The sequence below is a fragment of the Dermochelys coriacea genome, chromosome 1, assembly GCF_009764565.3.
Source record: "Dermochelys coriacea isolate rDerCor1 chromosome 1, rDerCor1.pri.v4, whole genome shotgun sequence".
Lineage (NCBI taxonomy): Eukaryota > Metazoa > Chordata > Testudines > Dermochelyidae > Dermochelys > Dermochelys coriacea.
In genome coordinates, this window is record NC_050068.2 from 339,760,846 (window position 1) to 339,783,437 (window position 22,592).

The window sequence follows — 22,592 nt, forward strand, 5'->3', positions numbered from 1 at the left end:
CTGCGGCATGGGCAATGGGCCTTTTGCTGCAACTTGTAGCAAACCTGTCTTGGGAGTGCAGGTGGACAATACCCCATCCCCCTAACAACATGGACATTGCTTTGAGACCAGGGACCAGCATTAAGCCTCCCAAATTGCTGTCTTTGTGTGAGGCAGCTCTGGCGAGGTCTGAGGCTGCAAGAGAACACAGGAAGCCCTCCCTCCCTTTCATTTAATGCTGCTGGTAGTAGTTGCCCTGGACTTGTTGTATCTGAGGTCAACGCCGATCCCTGTCAACCAAACCACTGGCATTTTAGGGAAAGCATGGTTGAGGAACTCGGAAGTCACCATGGATGGTGGATCACATGCTCTATTGTTTGCAGTATGAGCACTTGTAATGAAAACTTCCCCCGTTTCACATAGGTAACCCTATGTTATATCAGTCTCCTGAGGGTAACAGAAGTGGCAAGAAAGCAGATGCTGCAAGTGTCCTGGTATAGACCTGGTCCTTACACTACTATGCTGTGTACCACAATGATGCCAGCAGAGTTGATACTGGAGTGGCTTGGAAAAGTGTCTTAGTGTGGTGGAAGAAATAAGGTAGCCCTCTTCAGAAACCTCTGCAAAGGATTGCAGAGAACCTCCGTGAAAGGTTCCTAGAGATCTCCATGGAGGATTCCTGGGCGATTCCTGTGCACATAAACAGTCTTTTCTGAGGGGCACAGGGGCATAGCTGGAGCAGTCACTAGGAAGCAGATACGCACTGCACCTCACTTTTTCTTCAGATTAAACATAAAATAAAATATAAAAGCATGTAATCCCTAAAGTTTGATTGGAATTGCATACCCTCCGGACGTGCCTTCCCCGGCATCATGCTCGACCGCCATGCAGTCTTGTGACCGAGTGGGCTCCAGGATTAACAATAGCTCCTGGCTCTCGTGGAGAATGTCCTGCTTGCCTGTCTCCCATTCTCCTTCTCTGCCTCTTCCTCATTCAGAATGTTCTCGTTGTTGATTGAGGTGGCCCAGAACTCAGACTCCTGGTAGGTATCCACGCTGCATTTGGGGGTAGTGGTAAGGTTGCCTCTGAGAGTCGCATGCATCTCATTGTAGAAGTGGTATGTCTGTTGTGCAGAATCAGAATGAATGTTTGCTTCCCTTGTCTTCTGTCACGCCTTCCAAAGTTCTTGGATTTTCATGCAGCACTGCTGCATGTCCCTGCTGTAACCCTTATCCCCCATGCTTACGCAATCTTTTCATAGCTATCTACTTTTCTTCTGCTGGATTGGAGCTGTGCCTGCACGGACTCTTCTCTTCACGGACAAATAATGTCCACCAGCTCCTGTGTACTCCAAGCAGGAGCACATTTGGGGCACTGAGTCGCCATGGTCAGCTGGGCGGGTGAGCTCTCCATGCTAATGAAACAGGAAATGGGAACTCAAAAGTTCCCCAGGCTTTAATGGGGAGGGGCTGTTTCCCGTTTACGTGGCTGCTGTGCAGCGGAGTTGAAAATGATCTTCAGAGTGGTCACAGCAGAGCATTGTGGGACCCCTCCTGGAGGCTAATTCGGTTGATTTACACAACCCATAGCCTGAGCCCCACTGCCTGGGGGGACTTGGGCTTTGACTTCATGGCATTAAAGTTAAAACAGCTGTGGTTGTAGTACATTTAAGTTTCTCAAATTTGGTATTAAGTTTAATTTTGATAGTAGTGTTAGCCAGGTTGTTGTCTCTCATTGCTACTATCTCATTTTGTGTGTGTGTGTGTGTGTGTGTGTGTGTGTGTGTGTGTATATATATATATATATATATATATATATATGTATATGTGTGTGTGTATATGTATATAAATAAAATTCTGTGCCAGAGGGAAGACTGATTGTTGTTCAGTGGAAAACTTTGCTAGTGGTTCAGTATAGGTCAAATATATCTCTAATAAGCAGACAATGTCTGATTGTATTTTTTTTTTGTGCTCTTTATAGGCGTATTCTGCACTCTAAAGGAGAGTTGAGTGAAGATCGACACAAACAATATGAAGAATTTGCAATGTCCTATCAGAAGCTGTTGGCAAATTCTCAGTCTCTGGCTGATCTGTTGGATGAAAATATGCCAGATCTTCCCCAAGAGAAACCAACACCAGAGGGTAGGACATTGTTTAGGGTTGATAGGTTATACAATACTGAAAGCTTTCCTTTATGGGGAAAAAAACAAAAACAAAACCCTCCCACTGATCGGTGTTTTCAGTGCAAGTTTCCTTTTAAATGTTAATAGCTTAGCCTCCCATATTAAATATAGGGAATAAGACAAAGCGTTCTAGTGTATAGCAATAAAGCTTCATTTTAAATTTATTAACCTCCAGTGAATTATTGAGCCTAAATAGGCCAGCACAGGACCAAAATAAATGGTGGAAACTGGTGGGTGCCCTAGGCACCCAAGGGCTTGGGAGGTTAAAGAAAAAGATGGGATAAGTGTTTATTTTGGTGATATCTTGTACCTCTGTTAGGATGGATTTATTAAGGTGGTAAGGTAATGGGTGCCACGTAAAGAAAATCATATTTGTACCTTTAATCCTCCCCATTACTTTAAATAAGTATATTTCATTTATTTTTCTAAGAATTACTTGGTCAGATAACTAGTCATTCACAGGCTTTATTTTACATTAGAGAGACCATTTGAATCTAAAGATTAGTAATCCATTCAAAATTTCATTTTAAATGCAGCTCATATAGAGAAATATGCTAGCAAATACTATGACATTTCAGTTAAATTGTCTTATTTCCTTAATACTTGTGTTTCCTTGTTTCTCAAATTGCACAGAAGGCACTTTGTTTTGATTACTTAATATAGTTTGAATCTGCTTTAGAAGAGTTATCTATTAATTGCATCTCAGAGCTTAGCAATTCAATATAGTTTTAAAATATACTTTAAACTTGCCCTTTAAAGTATTTCAGAATACAGCTGGAAAAATGTTGCACGACCTGTTAGATAAGCCACTAGGTGGCTACCTGTGACCTCTGAATATGATGGCAAAATTTAGTATGCCACACTAGTCTTGATGGCTGTTAAATTTTAGTATTTACGTATTCAGGTTCTTGAAATCATGGACCTCAGATTTGTCCAAAAATGCTCGTGAGCTTAAAAAAAAATGCTAAATCTGTTTTGAAGAAGGAATGTGATTATCCCAACAGTTTTCCTACCCTGATTGCCAGACCCAGATTAAGCAGCGTGCAGTTGCACAGGGCCCTTAATCTCAGGGTGCCTCTGACCACCTGGCTGGTTTTTAACCCTCTTGACCGGTTTTTCTCCCCTTTTGCTGGTTGCAATGTGCTGGGGCTTTTTTCCACTTGTAAGTTACAAGTTGGGGGAAAAACCCCAGCACAATGCAACTGGCATCCATTGCTGCATGCATGCGCTGCACCGTCACAGCTTCTTCCACTGTAGCATTCAGGTCTTGTGCCTACCGGTGTTGCACCAAGGTCCCGCTCCACATGCCAGTCCCTCAATGAGCCAACGTGGCGGCTCCTGCTCCTTTCAGTGCCAGAAAGCAGGGCAGACCTGAGGTTCAACATCAGGGAGGAGTAAGAAGCGGAGACCAGAGTGGGTGACGCAGGGATTCCTGGGAGCTTGGGAGGGAGTGGTAGGGGGCTTCCCTGTACTAAGGCTCCTGAGAGGAGGTAGGTGTAGGGGCTTATGGGCTAGCAGGCTGGGGGGGAGGAGAAGGGGTTGCCTGAGAGAGGAACAGGAGGATCAGACTTCTGCGTGGGGTGGGGTCGGGAGGTGTACTGACTGGGGTAGAGGAGGGACAGGATGCTGTGGAAGCCAAAGGAAAGAGTGAGTGAGTGTTTCATTAAAAAATATATATATTGCAATATATATATTTAAATGAAATATTTCTAGATGTATTAATATTAACATGACCTATTAGTTCTTTAAGTCTTTTCCAAGCTACTAGTAATAAATTGAGACGTTCTCATATTTATAAATTATATATCATGTGCTTTGTCTAGTTTAAGGAATATGGGGAGGGTCTAATTTCCATAGTGCACAGGGTCCCCAAATTTTTTAATCCGTCCTTGTTAATTGCCCCTGGACTACAATATTCCAGATTTTGCAAGCATTTACTTATATTCTGAAAATAAAACATTTGTGGAAGTTGGTGGATGATCACCCCCAAAATGATGTATCTAAACACTTTCTGATGCTAATAGGGATGAATTCCACTATAACTCCATTTAGTAATCTCGTATAATAGAATTGTGATAACTTTCTGGATTGCACAGTGTCGCTTTGTAATTTCATTGAATGAGACTAGTCTGGTTGTACTTTGTTTAAGATGCTGGGGATACGTGTTTAATAACTTTCAGCTTTAGAAGCCAAGGTAGTGGCAGTAACAAGGAAACTTTTTTTTTTTAATGTTTAGCCCAAAAGTCTATCTTTTTAAAATGAGATGATCTGAAGCTTGTGTACGTAGCTTTAACCCTTAGCTTAAAAGAAAATATTTCTTTTAGTATGGTTATATTGATAAGTTAGTCATTTGTGCATTCTATGATTCCAGAACATGGGCCTGGCATTGACATTTTTACCCCTGGCAAACCTGGAGAATATGACTTGGAAGGGGGCATCTGGGAAGATGAAGATGCTCGAAATTTCTATGAGAACCTTATTGATCTAAAAGCTTTTGTGCCAGCCATTTTGTTTAAAGATAATGAAAAATGTTCTCAGAACAAGGACTCCAGCAAGGATGAATCTAGAGGTAAAACAATTTGGAAGAAAATGTTCTAGACTTTTTTTTTTTAATTTTTATTGTGTCCAACAGCCATGCAAGTTTAGCAAAAGTAACGAAAGTCTTTAGTTGAAATCATTATTTATATAGCAGTCAAAACACTCCACCAGAATGGATGGTCTTGAGCACAGAAATGATGCTAGATAGATAATCTGAACACAAAGTTGTTTTATGAAAATAATAATAAATAAAAATGAGTACTGATAGCATTTTTCACCCAAATATGTCAGTGTGTTTTTGGTGGGTAAGTATTAATATTTGTATCTTTATATATGAAAGAAACGAGGTTGTACCTTCACTGCAAAGATAGGTATGGGGATTTTTTACATTGAGATTATTAACTTGTTAGCTATCTTGATGCAAATTTCTAGTGCAGACAAGGCAGGGGTAGTTTTTACCTTGGTGTAGCTAGTCAAGGTCAACCCTATCCCATCTGCACCACCAACACACTTGGGATTGATTTGGCCTCGCTGCATTGAGGTAAAAACTACCTGTGCCTTAACTATCTCAGTGCAAAAATCCTACTGGAGACATGTTGATGTAAAAACATACCTTTTTTTTTTCATTCCCGCCCCCTCCCCCCCTTCCAGTGAAGGAAAAACTTAAGTCACAATGTTAATGCTTTATCCATGATCACAGAGAGAGCTAGTGCCTGTCAGGAATAGAATTCAAATCATTTGACTCTGAGGGCTCGTCTACACAGCAAGTTATTGTTTGGCAAGCCATGGTGTGAATCTATAGTGTACCAGCTGGTCTACTGTAGCTTCACACTCTGGCTTGGCGAGCAGTAACTTACTGTGTAGACAAACCTTCAGTCCTGTGTACTAGCCACTAAACATAGTTCATGCCCCAGTGAATACTATTTCCATATAAAGCACTTGCCACTTGAAAGTTTTATCAAATATTTTGTTAGTTTATGAAAACAATAAATACGTTATATCAAACTTTTAAAAAAGAGGGATATATGTTTATAAAATGCAAACTAATTTAATTTAGAGATTATAGATACAGTATGCAGAAGAATACTAAAACCAGGAAGAATACTTCAGGTTATGTTTAGATTGTAGTCTTTGGGAACTCTAGCTATGATGAATTAAGATGGTCATCTAAGAAAACAAAAAATATATTTTAATCTCAGATTCTTATCATAGGTTCATAGATTTTAAGACAAGAACAGGCTATTAGATCATCTAGTCCAGCCTCCTTTATAACACAAGCCAAAAAATGCTGCTTGTAAATGGTTTCTGATGGGAGTAAAAAGAATATACTTGAAAGTTCATTGTAAACAGATGGCACTATTGAAATTTTGGGTTTATTATTTAATCATGATATTAAACATAGGACACTATAGGTTGTGTCGAATGCCTAACAAATAACATATCCCAGCCCAGTGAAGACACAGCAAGTACAATTGGGAACAAACCAAAACACTCAAAAGGTATGAGCACCTTTTAACAGAAGCACATCACAGAAGAAAGTGAATTAGGAAGACTGTTCCAGTCATGTATGGCAACATGAAAGATGGCACAAAGTCCAGAATTGACAAATAAGACTAATGTATTGGTCAGAAGAGAAGTGTGCTGCTTCTCCTTAGACACGAATAAGGGTATGTAAGAGGTCAGGCTAGAGATTCAGGGATGCACCAACATGTCTTAGAATATTTTTAAGCCATGTCTACTTGTGTTTACATTGCATGTAAAATATTTCTGCTTTCTTTTAAACAGATTCAAAAGATGCCAGGGATAATAAGGATATTGCTGGTACTGAGGATTTGGAGTTGGATATGGAGAATTTGGACATTAATGATGATAACTTGGAGTTAGACTGTGGAGATGAAGCAGAAGATCTCACAAAAAAGCTTCTTGATGAGCAAGGTAAAAGCAGAGCTGATAAACGTTTTTAGGGCTACTGTATTCTAACTGGGTCCTGGTATTTCTTCAGTTCCTTGTATTAATATGGAGGGGTTCTTTTGATTCTTTTGGGCAACATCTGTAGTAGCTAGAAGCAGTTTGAGCAAGGTCATTCCTTCCTGCATCCTATTGTGCTCAGCAGACACTTCTAACAAAACATTCAATAAAGAGAGATAAGAAATAAAAGTGCTCTGCAGAAAGAAAAGAAAACTGGTCCAAAACTGCTAAAGGATAAAAATAGAAATAACTTCTCCTGTTCAGTAAAGACACTAAGATGATTTAGTAACCACTATTTTGAGGTTTGTGTGATGAAGGTTAATAGATACGTTTGTTACTACTTTGGCATTTGACTGAATTGTGAAAAAGATTAAATGTAAAGGCAGTTCTACTCAGAAAAGTGACGGTAATAAATGGCATGCGAGACTTCATGTTTGTGTATCCATTATTATCTTATCAAATGTGTTCAGCTTACAAATAAAAAGATGTTTTACTTTTAAGCCCAATGTGGACTCTAAAAGTCAAACAGGGTTCGTTCTTTCTTGTGCATCATCATCATCAGTAATACAGATTTTTGCGTTCAGTAACAACTGTTGCCTTCCCTGATAAACACTTAGTAAAAAGTCCTGCTAAGGATGCACAAGAAGGAATAGAATCCACCACATCCTCTCTCCTGTAACAATGTTAGCATAGATAGCATGGGTGAAAACTGGTAAAATCTAAGTTGGTTGTGTTGTATTCCCACCTGTGAGTTATGAGCCTCCTACCGGGAACTTCGGGAACCTTCTGAAAAGCAGCACCAAATGTCAGGAGCCAAGGGCCACATACTTCTCAATTACTTCCTTTCTGCAATTAGCTGCAGGAGAAGGGACTTTCTTTGTGTGCATTGTGTCCCTTGGTTTTCCCAGAGGTGGATGTGAATGATGCTCTTCATTTTGCCTGCGGATATTTCTTCCCCAGATTTCTGCTCTGTGTATAGGGTCTTCACACTTGAGCCTGCACCAATGGTCAGTAGAGGCTCAGTGGCCTCAAACCAGAAGCCTTATGAATCCCACCCCAAGATATATTAAGTCATCCTTCTGCCCCCATGAAGAAATAGACTGCATTTGACTTCAAAGCCAAACAAAGTGGGGATGACTTCGGCAGTGAAGAAGTTTGTCGGTTCCTAAGTCTCAAGTGGGCTCTGAAGCCTCATCAGTTCAAAGATGTGAGCCTTCTGAGGCAAGAACTTAACCAATTCTGAGGGTAATTTCTGCTTCTAAAGTACTTGCCACAGGATCTCTTTTATCAGGGTGAAGAGCTTCCCATGGACCAAAGAGACCTAGTACTAAATAGGCATGCTGGCGGATGGGTGGTTTTACCAGCCAAGGAATGGAAATCAAGTTCCAAACCTCAGTCCTGACAATTTTTGATGGTTCAGATGTGTTGACTCGTATGGTGGCATCAACTCTTTTGGAGTCAGTACTTCTGGCTTGAATCTTTGGGGCTTTTGTCTGAGGTGTAAGTCTGTGTTGCAGACCACCTTTTCAAGGGGGAGGGTCTCTTCAGCTATAAGATGGATGACCTGATGAAGAAGGTGAAGGACACTGAGTTCACTGCTAGGTCATAGTGCATCCTCAATGGGTGCTGTTTTTCAGAAGGTTTTTGAAGCTCAGTGGTTCTGAGGGTGCTTCCACAATGCAAAACTGGCAGAGGCAACATTATCAAGAAAGTACAGTTATGGTAAGTAGTGAGCTTTATAACTCCAGTCATCAGATGTGATTCCGATGCACAAAGGGAGCAAATCTATTGACTAAGAATGTGCCATCTTTACATAGTCACTTTGCATAGTAGACATACTTCAAATGTTTGGTTGTTTTTTTTAACTACTGCTTAAATAGAGTAACTGCTATAAATTGTGTGTCTCTGTAAGCATCAAGATATTCTCCCTGCCCCAGAGAGCTTTCTAAATATGACAGTGCAAACAAATGCAAGACATTAAGGAAGGGAGCGAGTATTAATGAGAAGGAAGAAAGGATCTTCCCTCCGTCCAGTCTTTCATTTTGGCTACAGATCTTTCTTCTCAACTTCCCCTTTCTCTGCTACTATCATCGACACCAACAACCTTCTTATCACTTATTGCCACAATTTGGGGGTTATTTTTTGATTGCCCAGCTCCTCTTGCTGCAGACATCCAGGCTTAATACAAATCCTTCTGTTCATTCCTCCAAGGTATCCAAGATCCATCCTTTTCTTTCCATCCCTGAAACTAAATCTCGCCTTCATGTCCTCATTATATCCTGCTTTGCCTGCTCTAACATCCTCCCCTAATACCCATGTTTCTATTAATCTATATAGAATGCTGCAGCTTAAGTCATCTGCCTTGCCTGTCATTTTGATCATCTCACTCCTCCTTTGGAATTCCCTTTCATGACTCCACATCCCCTACATTACCACATACATACAAGCTTATGGCCGTCAATTCAAAACCCTGCATAAATTATACCTTCCTTACTTATTCTCCTTGTTCCTGCTTTGCATTGTCATCCATCCAGCTGTCAGCTTCTTACATAAATACATCCATGTCTTCTTCCATGTGGTGCTCAACCTTCCTTTATCTGCACTTCCTGTACACTCTTGGTATTTAAGTCCCCCTTGAAGACCCACTTTTGCTATTCTGCTCACAGCAGCTCTTTGACATTTATAATTTTAAAAAACTGTTTCCCTCTTCCTCCAACCTCTGTCTACTTGTTTGTCTGTCCATCAGTTAGATTGTGAGATCTTTGGAGCAAGGACCATTCCTCCATGTCTATCTTGAAAGCACATTGTGGGCACAACACTAAACACACAAAGTGATTATATCTGAGAGAAGTATCTTTTTTAGGTTAGAGGAGTGTAGGGGTTTTTTTCAGAAATGAGATCAGAAATGCAGGCAGGCGATGTATTGACATACTCTTAGCTCACTGACAGCCCAAAAAATTGGGAAACAATGCCAGGTTACCAGACTAACATGCACAATTGAACAAGAAACGAATTGTGACAGAGCACCAGATCCTAGCTAGTATGGTACAGAGAGCATGTCTCAAACACGTCACAAAATACGGATGGACCAGTAATTACGTTAGCTCAGCATGGAAAATTAAGGTCCAAAGTCAGTGGTGGGGCATAAAGAGAGGGAAGGGATTCTTTCAAAATAGAATGAAAGTTATTACAGCATGACAAAATACCAAATATAAAAATTGATTTGTTTGAAGCAAATTGAGGAATCTATGAAATGCACAGTGAAGCTGTGAATACATTGTGAGTGCATTGCAAACCCTATATATTGTACACAAATTGAGGGAAGTGTGTTACAAAAATCTAAACTGAGACACTTTTATAAATTTGGTGTTTCCATTTGATAAGTTGATTGTTTTTTTGAACTTGATTCCTCCATAACCAAAATCTAGTGACAGCTTGGCAAGATGGCCTTATCTGGGGAAGCTGAGTGTCTTTCTCTTAACCACCAAATGCATAATTTGGTGACACTTTTTCTTACATTCTGGAAGATTGTGAGATAACTGTAATTGAGACAGTATATATTACTATTACTAATCATGTTCCTGGGTATCTGGCTGGCGAATCTTGCCCATATGCTCAGGGTTTAGCTGATTGCCATATTTGGGGTCGGGAAGGAATTTTCCTCCAGGGCAGATTGGAGAGGCCCTGGAGGTTTTTCGCCTTCCTCTGTAGCATGGGGCATGGTTGACTTGAGGGAGGCTTCTCTGCTCCTTGAAGTCTTTGAACCATGATTTAAGGACTTCAATAGCTCAGACATGGGTGAGGTTTTTCATAGGAGTGGGTGGGTGAGATTCTGTGGCCTGCGCTGTGCAGGAGGTTGGACTAGATGATCAGAATGGTCCCTTCTGACCTTAGTATCTATGAATCTGTGTTACAGTAGTGCTTAAGGACCAACCAAGAATGGAGTCCCATTGTGCTAGGCACTGTATGCACAGAGTAGCAGACAATCCCTGTGCTGAAGAGCTTACAAACTAAACAGATAAGACAGATACAAGGTGGGAAAAGGACAGAACACACAAGTAGAGTGAACAAAGTGAAAGCAGGAAACGTCATGTTAGTGCCACAAAATTTTGGGGTGGTTTAGTTAGGAGGGGATAAGCTTAAATGAAAAGAAAAGTGAAGGGAGAGGGAATGTTGAAGGGAAGGGGGAGGTGAGGGGGACAGAGTAAGAGAGAACAGTGGAAGAGGGCCATGTATGGAGTCAAGCTGAGATGAAGAGACGAAGGGAGTGGGAGGGAGAAAGTTGGAGCAAATGGTCAGTCAACATGGAGTAAGGAACGTTAAATCAAAACTATAGCAAGTTCTCTGAATGTCAGAAGCTGGTTCTACTGTCTGGAGTCTCTGACTGATTTCTCTCTGCAATTTTCCCGTAAGGCCATATAACATGGGGAGAGAAGGCTCTAGTTTCTCCAAAGTGGTCTCCCCTGTGCAGTTCTGGGTCTGAAGCATGCTAGAGGGAGGGATGGCTCCATCTGACTCCCATTTCACCTTCTCCTCCCCACTCAGTCCAGCAGTCCCTGCTTTGCCTGCTTCTAACACCTGAAGTCTAGTTTAGTCTAGTCAGCTAGAGTTAACGTCACAGACTTGTCATTACTAGAAAAAAATTAATAAGGGATGTCTTCTGCACTTAGTGCGCACGTATAAGTCTCACGTAACAAATGTGCTTTGAGACCTTCTGAATAAACCACATAATAACCACAAAATTATGTAAGCAAAACAGTTCTCTGCCAACTATTTGAAATTTGCTAGTGAATATTTTTCACTATTAAAGAAAAGGTTATGCTTAGTGAAATGTTTAACATTTTCTCCTGTACGCCCTAGTGCTAAAACTATTAAAAAAGCTTGCCATAGTTTAAAGTGTCTGGCACGATGTGCATCCACATGTCTTTTTTTAGCTTTGTTTAACAGAGCTGTTTATGTCATTAGGGCAGTTGCAAACACAGTGCTGATTAAGGGCAGTTTAACACATCTGCTCTATAAACAGGATTTTTCACCACTTGTTAATCAAATAGAAGTACTAAATTAGCTTTGAGATTGCTTTAGTTAAACCATATTTGTGAAACCATATTCATAATTGTCTTTCCATCACACTGTGTGAAAGGGATCTTTGAAATAACAGTACGAGGGTAAAGGACAGGGAAAACACAGGTGATAAAATTGAGAGAAATCTATTTTTTCACCACTTAGTCTGCATTTCTAACTGCATTATATAAGTGCTGATAGATAACAATGATTCACAGAGAGAGGATACTGCCCAAGAGTGACCAAAATCCTGTCTTTCCCACGCTGAAGTTTTGCTCCCCATTTTTTATATCATTTAACTAATTAAGCAAAAGTAATTGAATCACTCGTTTTAAAACACAGAGATATTTTTCTTGCATGTTTGCAAAGTGTTCCCAATGTTGGTGTAGAAAACTTGGTGTTTTTGGTTTTGCTTTTTTGTGATTGGTGCTATATAGTTCTGAAACTGCCTTTTCTGTTGTGGTGGTGACCATAACTATTTATCGTAAATTGTGAGAGTGCCAATTCCTTTAGCTTTGTACACAAGTATCTTTGATAAGTAATACCGCCCTCTGCCCCAATAAAAAATGTTAAAATGACACCAGTTGGCTGGCCTGATATTCTGCGTTGGCAACAATTGGAGAGTCATTTCAGTTTGAGCTTTCCAGTCCATTAGGGAGTGATGATAACACAGTGGAATCCACAAATTTACATCTTACCCATAACCAGTTACTAGGAAATTATTTGAACTAGTTTTTACATGCCACAAGGCAGTGTATAGAATTGGCATCTTTTGAAGATGTCATCTTGCATTCTAAATTAAATTCTGAAATAAATTAACTTTTTCAGTTTGACTTTACAAAAAGTAGACTATTACTATGTAGCATGGTATGTGTGGAATTTTACTGATGAATAAGAAGAAACAGTCCCCACCCCAAGAAGCTTAAAATGTCTATTGAATGCAACTATAACAAGAAGTAATAAAGCCATGAGGACGGAAAGGGAAGATATGATACTTGGAAGGAAAGTTGAAACTGCTCATTGAAAAGTATTATTTATAAGGGATTTGGATCAACTTATTTTACTTCTGTCATGTTTATTTTGGGTACATTTTATTTTTGTTTTATTTTTAGTATGCTCAGGCAGGAGAGAGGGAGCAGATAGCACCGGAGCTGAAAATAGTGACGGAAAACAAGCTGAAAGAAGTGAGTTTTGAGGTGCTGCTTGAAGGAGAGGAGGGTGTTTGGCACGTGGAAGGAATGAAGCTGTATGGAGGGAGACAAAGGGCGTATTAAGAAAAGAGGAATGGACATAGTGAGGGGTACAAAGGTGTTGGGAGTAGAAGGAAGTTAGTGTCGACGCATAGCTATGGTTTAAAATAGGTTTCCAATACTAAGTAGTCTACAACAGAGAGAACATTCAGAAAATGAGCTTGAATATTATGCCTGTTACTCAATATCCATTTCGAGGACTGGGAAAGCTGTTATAGAAACAAAAATAAAAAACCAAGATATTGAGAAATATTTGCTGTGAATTATCCTGTGGGGTTGGATGGCTCAGGAAGCTGGTAATTATGATCTGGAATCTTTCTTCACTAAGGCTGTAATTCAACAAAGCAGTTAAAAACTTGTGTAATGTTAAGCACGTGCTTAAGTGCAGTGCTGAATCAGGACCCAAGACACCAACTTGAATCCAATCCTGGTTAGTAGCATCTGAAAGCTGCTAAGTTTGAAATTTAATTTGATGACTTTAATACAGTGAACAGGTGACCACATCACAAAAAACACTTCCATAATTGTTACTAACTTGTTCCTTTGTCAGCATTCTAAACAGAGAGGCCAAAGACCAAAAGGACCTTGAGGCTGAAACACTCTCTGCTCCCTGACAGAGTGGAGCTTCTAGGGGAGATAGAAGCAACTAGCCCAGCTGAGCCAGGGGAAGCAGTACCAGGAGCTTCTATAGAATTAGCTGGTGGAATGTGGTCATGGTTATATACTAGTGGAAGAGGGGTTGGCAGGAACCCGTGCTTCCTGAGACAGTAGGGAGGAAAGAGGCAAATGTAGCTTCTGTAGCAATAGCAGCAGGTATTAGGAATAATTCATGACCAAAAAACTCTAGTCTTTTCCCCATTTCTGACAGGTTTCAGAGTAGCAGCCGTGTTAGTCTGTATTCGCAAAAAGAAAAGGAGTACTTGTGGCACCTTAGTGACTAACAAATTTATTAGAGCATACGCTTTCGTGAGCTACAGCTCACTTCATCGGATCCATTTACATGAAGTGAAGCTGTAGCTCACGAAAGCTTATGCTCTAATAAATTTGTTAGTCTCTAAGGTGCCACAAGTACTCCTTTTCTTTTTCCCCATTTCTATCAGCCTATTCCCCTGAAAATTATAAGAACCCATCAACTTGACTTGTAGTAAATTAAAAATATTAAAAGTATTTTCAGATACTACAGCAGTACTGGTATCCCCTGCCAATTTTTGTAGCTTTTCTTATTTAAAACATTTTTCTCTTTGTTGCTGTGAAAGACTGCTGGAATAAAAGATGGAAACTGAGTGGCTATAAAGGAGAAACAATGAAATTATGTACTGTCATGTGTACAAAATAAGTGTTTTTCTTTTCTCTCTTCCAGTTACAGTAATTCTAATTGTTACTTGTAAAAATAATACATACAAAAATTAGAAGTGTGGAGTAGATGGAGTATGACATGATAGTGGGACCTTCCAGAAGGGTTGTCTGAGAGGTAGATGGAGAGAGAAGTGGAGCAAAGAGGTAGTTTTTTTTTTTGTTTGTTTGTTTTTGTTTTTATAAGAGCCATCACCACAGAGATGGGAGCTGAGATAATGAGAACAGATGTGGTCCCCTACAGAGAGTATAGAGGTTGTTTGGAGAGAGAACCATGAGGAATACTAACAGACAGGAGGTAGAGGGAAGGGTGAGAAGCTACTAAAGAAAATGCTGGAGATGAGCCCGGAGAGCATAGCTAAAGAAGCCTAAATAGGAGAAAATGGAGAAGGGGACACTTTAAATCCATTTCCATTGACATTTCTCCAAAAATGAAATGCCTCTGGCTTAGGAGCTGTTACATGCAGTCTGGTGAAATAGATAGATTCTCAGGGCCTCGATGTTTGAAGTTAAATTAAGTATTTAGAACTTTATGGGCCTTGTCTCTCTCCCCACCCCAAGATCTCCCTCTCTCAATAGCTCCTCCAGCCTACCAGTTGCCTTCGAAAGGGAGGAAGTGCAGTGGCCTACTATGTTATCTCTGGCATCTTCAGTGGAGGATGGCAAGTTTTAAGTTCTCCTCTGTCTTCAGGAGGCAGCTCTGTCACTCTTGCTATTGTGCATGCCCAATCTTCTCCCCCTTTTTTTTTCTTCCCTGGCAATGGAAAGAGGTTTGGGGTTGCACAAATTCTTTTGTATTTCCTGTTCCCCAAGTTTCCCCTTGTTCTCTGTTCTTCTGCATCCCACTCACATGTGTCTGTCTCCCACTCAGCCCAAAGATGGTTAAGGGAAGGATTAGGCAGTCTTCTCCCGCCTCTATACTTTAGAACCATGGTGAGTGTACTTTTTGCCTGTTGCCTGGACTCTCTTCCCTGTTACAGTTGTGCTGCCCTGCTCAGCTCTGAAGCTCCAGTAGACAGGAGAAGCTTAGAAGAGGCCATCTCAGGCATCCTTCCCATATGTTCCTCTCCACAGAGAGTCCAAGCTCAAAAGGCCAGCTTTTTAACTGCTCTACCAGCTGTCCAGGATTATAACTAGGACAGGGAGCACGAAGGATGGATTTTAAATATCAGACAGTTGGCAAGTATGTAGGAGAGGTATTTCAAGAGCATATGGCTTCCATTTGCACATCCAGCACCTCTGCCTCTCAGGACTTCCACACATTCATTTGTAGTCTGTCTTGCCAGTCTATGGAGCTCATGGGACTTTCTCACTGGATGCCTTTGTTCCACCAGACCTTCTACCCTCTGTGAATCATTGGTTCAGCTTTGAGTGATTGTCCATATGGATCCCATTTCTGGTGCACATATACCTGAGAGCAGATTCTTTTGTTCTATATTGTCATTGGAGCTGCACCTGTGCTTTCGATGCACTCATACTCCCCTCACCTGACTGCATAAAGGGCAGAGTGGGCCCAATCATGTCTCAGTTCCTTCTTTCCACCCATGGCTGTGAGATGGAACGCCTTCAGTGTCCACTTTTCTGTGCACTGAGCAACTTTCATACCCATGTGGGAGATTGAGGCTCACAGGGCTAGTCTACCTTGCATAGTGTCCCTAAAAGACTCTTAAGCTGCACCCTACATTTTATCAGAAATTGTCTGATATTCATTTAAATCTGGTGATTCACTTTCCAGTTTTTTCCCCAGGTCCCATTCAAACCAAAGGAAAGCCAACACCCTTGATGTGTACAGGGCAATCTCATACTACTTACATCAAACAAGGCTCTTCAGGAGCGCTCACAGGCTGTTTATAATATTGCAGATAGAAGCTCTTCTAAGCTGTTAGTAGCATTGTAGATAGGGTTAAATGTCAAGCAGTATTTTCTCAAAGATTGTCTAGGCAGGTATCGAATTTTATTAAATCATACTATGAGATAGCTAGATTAGATCCATCCATTTAGGTGAGACACCAGTCCATCTTCTGTGGCTTCTTTGAGAAGCATCCCAATTTCTGAAATTTGTAAGGCATCTATGTTGGGATTAGCAGAAGAAAGGACAGTTACTTGCCTTACAGTAACTGTGGTTCTTTAAGGTGTCTTGTTCACATGGATTCCATGACCTGCCCTCCTTCCCCTCTATTATGGAGTCCTATATTATCTGAATTCTGTATTTCCAAAGGAACTGAGGGATCAGGTGGGCCCCCTCCACCTTTTATGCCCTTATGTGGGGAGGTGCTAGGGCATTCAGGGTGCAGGTTCAGCCCCAACGGATGCTGCTGGCCAAAAGTATCTGATCTCATGTGCATGAGGCACAAGAACACCAGAAGTGAAATCCATGTGGACAACACACCCTGAAGAACCACAGTTATTGTAAGGTAAGTAATTGTTCTTTCATTGCCCACCTCTCCTCATTCAGATCTTCTTGTGGCCCATATCATATGGTTGAAAGAACCTTTCATGTCTTGGTAAGAATATGTAGTTGCTGATGCACCCACTGAGTGTAATTTAGCAGGTAGAAAATACTTATTTATTCATAGTCCATGAATAGGAAGATATCCAGCCAATAGCCCTTTAGATAAGTTAACTATTAACTTCCTTGTCTCTTCCCCCTCCCTCACAGGTATCTATAGGTGAGTATTGTAAGCATTGAACAGATCGCTGTATAACATTTAGAGAATTAAATACAATGGTTGTTTATTGTGCACCATAAAATGTGCTGGCTGTTGGCTTTCTACTAGAACAAGAGGATGAAGAAGCCAGTACTGGGTCTCACTTAAAACTGATAGTAGATGCTTTCCTTCAGCAACTCCCAAACTGTGTCAACAGAGACCTCATAGACAAGGTAAAGTCGCATTATTATATTATCCTCCCATAATCCCACAATACTAAGCCTTACATGTTAATTTGATCAAAAGTATACTTCAGGTGTTCGGTACCAGTGTAATAGCAAGAGAAACTGTAAGCAACATTGTAGGCTGTATAAGCTTCAAGGAGAGGTTTTTAATGTTTTTACACAAGAATTTTCAGACTCCTCTGCCTTTTATTCCACGCAGCTGACTTGGCTATTTTTTTCGTATTTTATGTAGCCATATCAGAGCATAAGGTCCTGTGTAGGCCAAATCAGCTAGCTCTGCTGCTTGGTTTTGAAATACCTTCATGCTTTGGAGTCTAGCAGGTGTAGAGTCTCTTCCTGATCTTGAAAGAGTACTTCCTCTTCTCTCCCTCATACAGGCAGCAGTTGGGTAAGGGCTTGCCTACCCAGAGAGTTAGAATCCAGAATCAGACCTTAATCTGGGTAAGGGGATTATGATACTTGGGGCCTGAATGTTAATTCAAATCAAGGTAGAATGTGAGTTTCAAGTGCAACAGCTAGTCCTGATTAATTTCATGTGTGGATGCTCTTACTCAGGAATAAGAGTGCTTTATCCCAAAACGGCTTAATCCATGTAGGAAGTGGATTAAGTTAATTCAGAATAATGCATTCTTATTCTGGAATCATAATATCTACATATAGAGTTAATCAGTAATAGCTATTGTACGTGCACAATTGCTGTATGTGGCTGCTGGTCCTACAGAAAAGGCAAACTCCCTAGCCTCTCTCCATAGCTAGTGAACATTGCAACTGTTTCCCGGACAGTTGACTCATTCTTTCTCTCCCTCCCCATCAGCCCAAAGTTTCCATTTTCCATCTAGTGGTCCAAAGGTTCAGTCTATTCTCTGGTATAGATTTTAACATTCATGTCTTCTGAATGTATAAATTCTAGCTAGAAAATGAAGATTTTTTTTTTTAAGTGCTTGTGTGTAGCAAAAGCTTGATTTTAAGTAAGACACTTTTAATACATACGTTTTACTGCTTTATGTGTAGAAGTTAAAGTTTAAAGGTGGAAACATTGACTTTTCTCTTGTAGGCAGCAATGGATTTTTGCATGAGTATGAACACAAAAGCCAATAGAAGAAAGTTAGTACGAGCTCTCTTCATCGTTCCTAGACAAAGGTAGGAAAAGAAAAAAAAAATGTAGAGTAACACTTCATTTAACTTTGCTTTAGTGATTTAAACAGACAAGAATGTACAGTGCAACTACAAAGTCTCATGTAAAAAGAAAAGGAGTACTTGTGGCACCTTAGAGACTAACAAATTTATTTGAGCATAAGCTTTCGTGAGCTACAGCTCACTTCATCGGATGCATTCGGTGGAAAATACAGTGGGGAGATTTATATACACACACAAAGAGAACATGAAACAATGGATTTTATCATACACGCTATAAGGAGAGTGATCACTTAAGATGAGCCATCACCAGCAGGGGGTGGGGGGAAGGAGAAAAACCTTTCATGGTGACAAGCAAGGTGGGCCATTTCCAGCAGTTGACAAGAATGTCTGAGGAACAGTGGGAGGTGTGGGGGGGGAATAAACAAGGGGAAATAGTTTTACGTTGTGTAATGACCCATCCACTCCCAGTCTCTATTCAAGCCTAAGTTAATTGTATCCAGTTTGCAAATTAATTCCAGTTCAGCAGTCTCTCGTCGGAGTCTGTTTTTGAAGCTTTTTTGTTGAAGAATTGCAATTTTTAGGTCTGTAATCGAGTGACTGGAGAGATTGAAGTGTTCTCCAACTGGTTTTTGAATGTTATAATTCTTGATGTCTGATTTGTGTCCATTTATTCTTTTACGTAGAGACTGTCCAGTTTGACTAATGTACATGGCAGAGGGACATTGCTGGCACATGATGGCATATATCACATTGGTAGATGCGCAGGTGAACGAGCCTCTGATAGTGTGGCTGATGTGATTAGGCCCTATGATGGTGTCCCCTGAATAGATATGTGGACAGAGTTGGCAACAGGCTTTGTTGCAAGGATAGGTTCCTGGGTTAGTGGTTCTGTTGTGTGGTGTGTGGTTGCTGGTGAGTATTTGCTTCAGGTAGGGGGGCTGTCTGTAAGCAAGGACTGGCCTGTCTCCCAGATCTGTGAGAGTGATGGGTCGTCCTTCAGGATAGGTTGTAGATCCTTGATGATGCGTTGGAGAGGTTTTAGTTGAAGGTTATGGCTAGTGGCATTCTGTTGTTGTCTTTGTTGGGCCTGTCCTGTAGTAGGTAACTTCTGGGTACTTTTCTGGCTCTGTCAATCTGTTTCTTCACTTCAACAGGTGGGTATTGTAGTTGTAGGAATGCTTGATAGAGATCTCGTAGGTGTTTGTCTCTGTCTGAGGGGTAGGAGCAAATGCAGTTGTATCGTAGAGCTTGGCTGTAGACAATGGATCATGTGGTGTGGTCTGGATGAAAGCTGGAGGCATGTATGTAGGAATAGCGGTCAGTAGGTTTCCAGTGTAGGGTGGTGTTTATGTGACTATCGCTTATTAGCACCATAGTGTCCAGGAAGTGGATCTCTTGTGTGGACTGGTCCAGGCTGAGGTTGATGGTGGGATGGAAATTGTTGAAATCATGGTGGAATTCCTCAAGGGCTTCTTTCCATGGGTCCAGATGATGAAAATGTCAACAATGTAGCACAAGTAGAGTAGGGGCATTAGGGAATGAGAGCTGAGGAAGCTAAGTCAGCCATAAAAATGTTGGCATACTGTGGGGCCATGCGGGTACCCATCGCAGTGCCGCTGATTTGAAGGTATACATTGTCCCCAAATGTGAAATAGTTACGGGTGAGGACAAAGTCACAAAGTTCAGCCACCAGGTTTGCCGTGACATTATCGGGGATACTGTTCCTGACAGCTTGTAGTCCATCTTTGTGTGGAATGTTGGTGTAGAGGGCTTCCACATCCATAGTGGCCAGGATGGTGTTTTCAGGAAGATCACTATGGATTGTAGTTTCCTCAGGAAGTCAGTGGTTTCTTGAAGATAGCTGGGAGTGCTGTTAGCCTAGGGCCTGAGGAGGGAGTCTACATAGCCAGGGAATCCTGCTATCAGGGTGCTAATGCCTGAGATGATGGAGCGTCCAGGATTTCCAGGTATGGATCTTGGGTAGCAGATAGAATACCCCAGGTCAGGGTTTCAGGGGTGTGTCCGTGCGGATTTGTTCTTGTGCTTTTTCAGGGAGTTTCTTGAGCAAATGGCGTAGTTTCTTTTGGTAACCCTCAGTGGGATCAGAGGGTAATGGCTTGTAGAAAGTGGTGTTGGAGAGCTGCCTAGTAGCCTCTTGTTCATAGTCCGACCTAGTCATGATATCAGCACCTCCTTTGTCAGCCTTTTTGATTACGATGTCAGAGTTGTTTCTGAGGCTGTGGATGGCGTGTTCTGCACGGCTGAGGTTATGGAGCAAGTGATGCTGCTTTTCCACAATTTCAGCCTGTGCACGTTGGCAGACGCACTCTATGTAGAAGTCCAGTCTGTTTCGATCTTCAGGAGGAGTCCACCCAGAATCCTTCTTTAACGATCCCTGAGCAGGTTTCAAGATTATCAAAGGCTGATTCATAAACACAGTTCTCTTTCTGAGCATCTTTCATTTATTCTGAAGTGTGCATTCTTTGTTCTAACACGGAACAAACACAATTACTGAAATAATTCCTAGAAGAATTTGAAACGTGAATCTGACAGATCAGCGTTAATCTGCCAATTACTAATATTTGATAACGAGTACAATCAGTGCTGAGAGAGAACTAATAGTTTGTTCGCTAAGATCTTGTACAGTTCCCCCTTTGCCCATTATGACTCCCTTAGTATCCATTCTGCCACATGCCCTTCCCATGTTTCCTCCTGGAAATGTCCCTCTCCTGCTCTGTAGGTCCTCAACTGGACAATGATTCAGCTCTAGATTTCTAGCTTAGTCTGCATTCTGTGCACTGCCGCTGTTCCCTTACCTTTTTCCGGTGATGCCTAACTCTAGTTGTGCTAATCAGCTGGAGAACCACGTATGGTATGGTTGTTGGTCTGCTTGCTCTGAACCACAGGTGTCTAGTCACAGTAAGAGTATCTGCCATGGAGATACAGATGGAACACTGACTGGGGCTGCAGTAGGAAGAGCAGAGCTGGCAGATATGCTGTTTGCAGCCTCTTGGGTAGCAGCTCCTCGTGTGTCTGAGGGGCTGTGAGGATCATAGCTAGCAGCCCCTCCGCTCATTGTGCTGAAGCCCCAGCTGACAGTCTCTCCTATTTAGATTTCTTTCAGTATAATCTATTGGAGTTGGTAAGGAGAAACTCACTCTTTTTTTTCTTTTGTTTTTAAACCAGACTTCTGGTATTTTTGTAAGAATTCTACATGCTGTGTTATGTACAGCATATAGTGCCAAGAATATATAATTGTACAATAAAATATTAACATGCTTTACAAAAGTAAATAGGACATTCCCTACCTTAAAAACTTACAAATCGTTCCTGAACAGACTCTTCTCTGAGGGATACCAAGTTGATGCATCCCAGTATGCTAGCTGCCTCTTTGTACTGCTGCTACAAACTATACTTACCATTTCCAGGAATTTCCACCATCTCTCCATAATGTCATGGAGAAACAAAATGTCAGAAAGCATTGTGTGTCTGTCCTTGATTTAAAAGGTCAGAAGAACAGCATCCTTCTAGAAAGTAGAATAAATAGTATATTTCAAATACATTTAGTCTTCATGGATAATTGTACTTATTTCAAGTCATATAGTCTGAATTATTACATAGATATCCAAAACAGTAAGGTTAGACAAAGGTTGTTCTTTTATTTTAAAAGTGGTTTTTGTTTTGTTTTTGTTTTCTGTTTAAATAGGTATTAGTTGTTAAAGAACCTCTTCCCCCATGAACTCTTTGCTACTGCATGCAAAACACTGCATTTGTGTACGTACTGATTAATGTGAACAGTTTCATGCACCCATAATCAACTTTTTAAGTACATTATTATTCAGGGTTGCTCTTTGTAGGCTTTCTGACTCTGTTGTTAGGATAGAGTGTTTTGATACTCTTTACACCCTATTTGGCAAAAAAATATAAAGGCAGTTTTGTTTTTCAACTGAATGAAAATTGGTGTCAGAATAGTACGGCATTGCACAGTGTGGTGTTTATGAAAGGGGCACATTTAAATTCTTTAGCACCACAACAGTACACAATGTCTTAGTTAAACAAGATTTTGCTTGCTAGCATTCAAGTAGCTTTCGTACTTGTAATTAAAAAGTACCCATTTAAAACTAAATATTAATAGATTAATCCAGGGTAATTTTATTTTTACAAAGCAGCTGTACAGTAGTTAAAACACTATTACCCTTGATTTCAAGACAATTATGGATAATTTTATTGT

General features: G+C 40.8%; 1 protein-coding gene across 18 annotated transcripts in view; it reads left to right on the forward strand.

Annotated features, from left to right (window-relative positions):
- UPF2 (UPF2 regulator of nonsense mediated mRNA decay) overlaps nt 1–22,592 on the forward strand; it is a 192,021-nt gene that overhangs the window by 21,028 nt on the left and 148,401 nt on the right. For 10 of the 18 annotated variants that reach the window (XR_006275976.1, XM_043498528.1, XM_038392636.2 and 7 more), the window contains 6 exons: nt 1,960–2,120; nt 4,533–4,730; nt 6,485–6,634; nt 12,841–12,912; nt 17,109–17,212; nt 18,279–18,364. Coding sequence is in view for 17 of the 18 variants with exons in the window: in XM_043498528.1 (XP_043354463.1) it covers nt 1,960–2,120; nt 4,533–4,730; nt 6,485–6,634; nt 12,841–12,912; nt 17,109–17,212; nt 18,279–18,364 (771 nt within the window). In the remaining variant the exon portion in view is untranslated. The remainder of the gene's footprint in view (nt 1–1,959; nt 2,121–4,532; nt 4,731–6,484; nt 6,635–12,840; nt 12,913–17,108; nt 17,213–18,278; nt 18,365–22,592) is intronic. The other 8 variants (XM_043498511.1, XM_038398473.2, XM_043498546.1 and 5 more) reach the window with 1 other exon arrangement.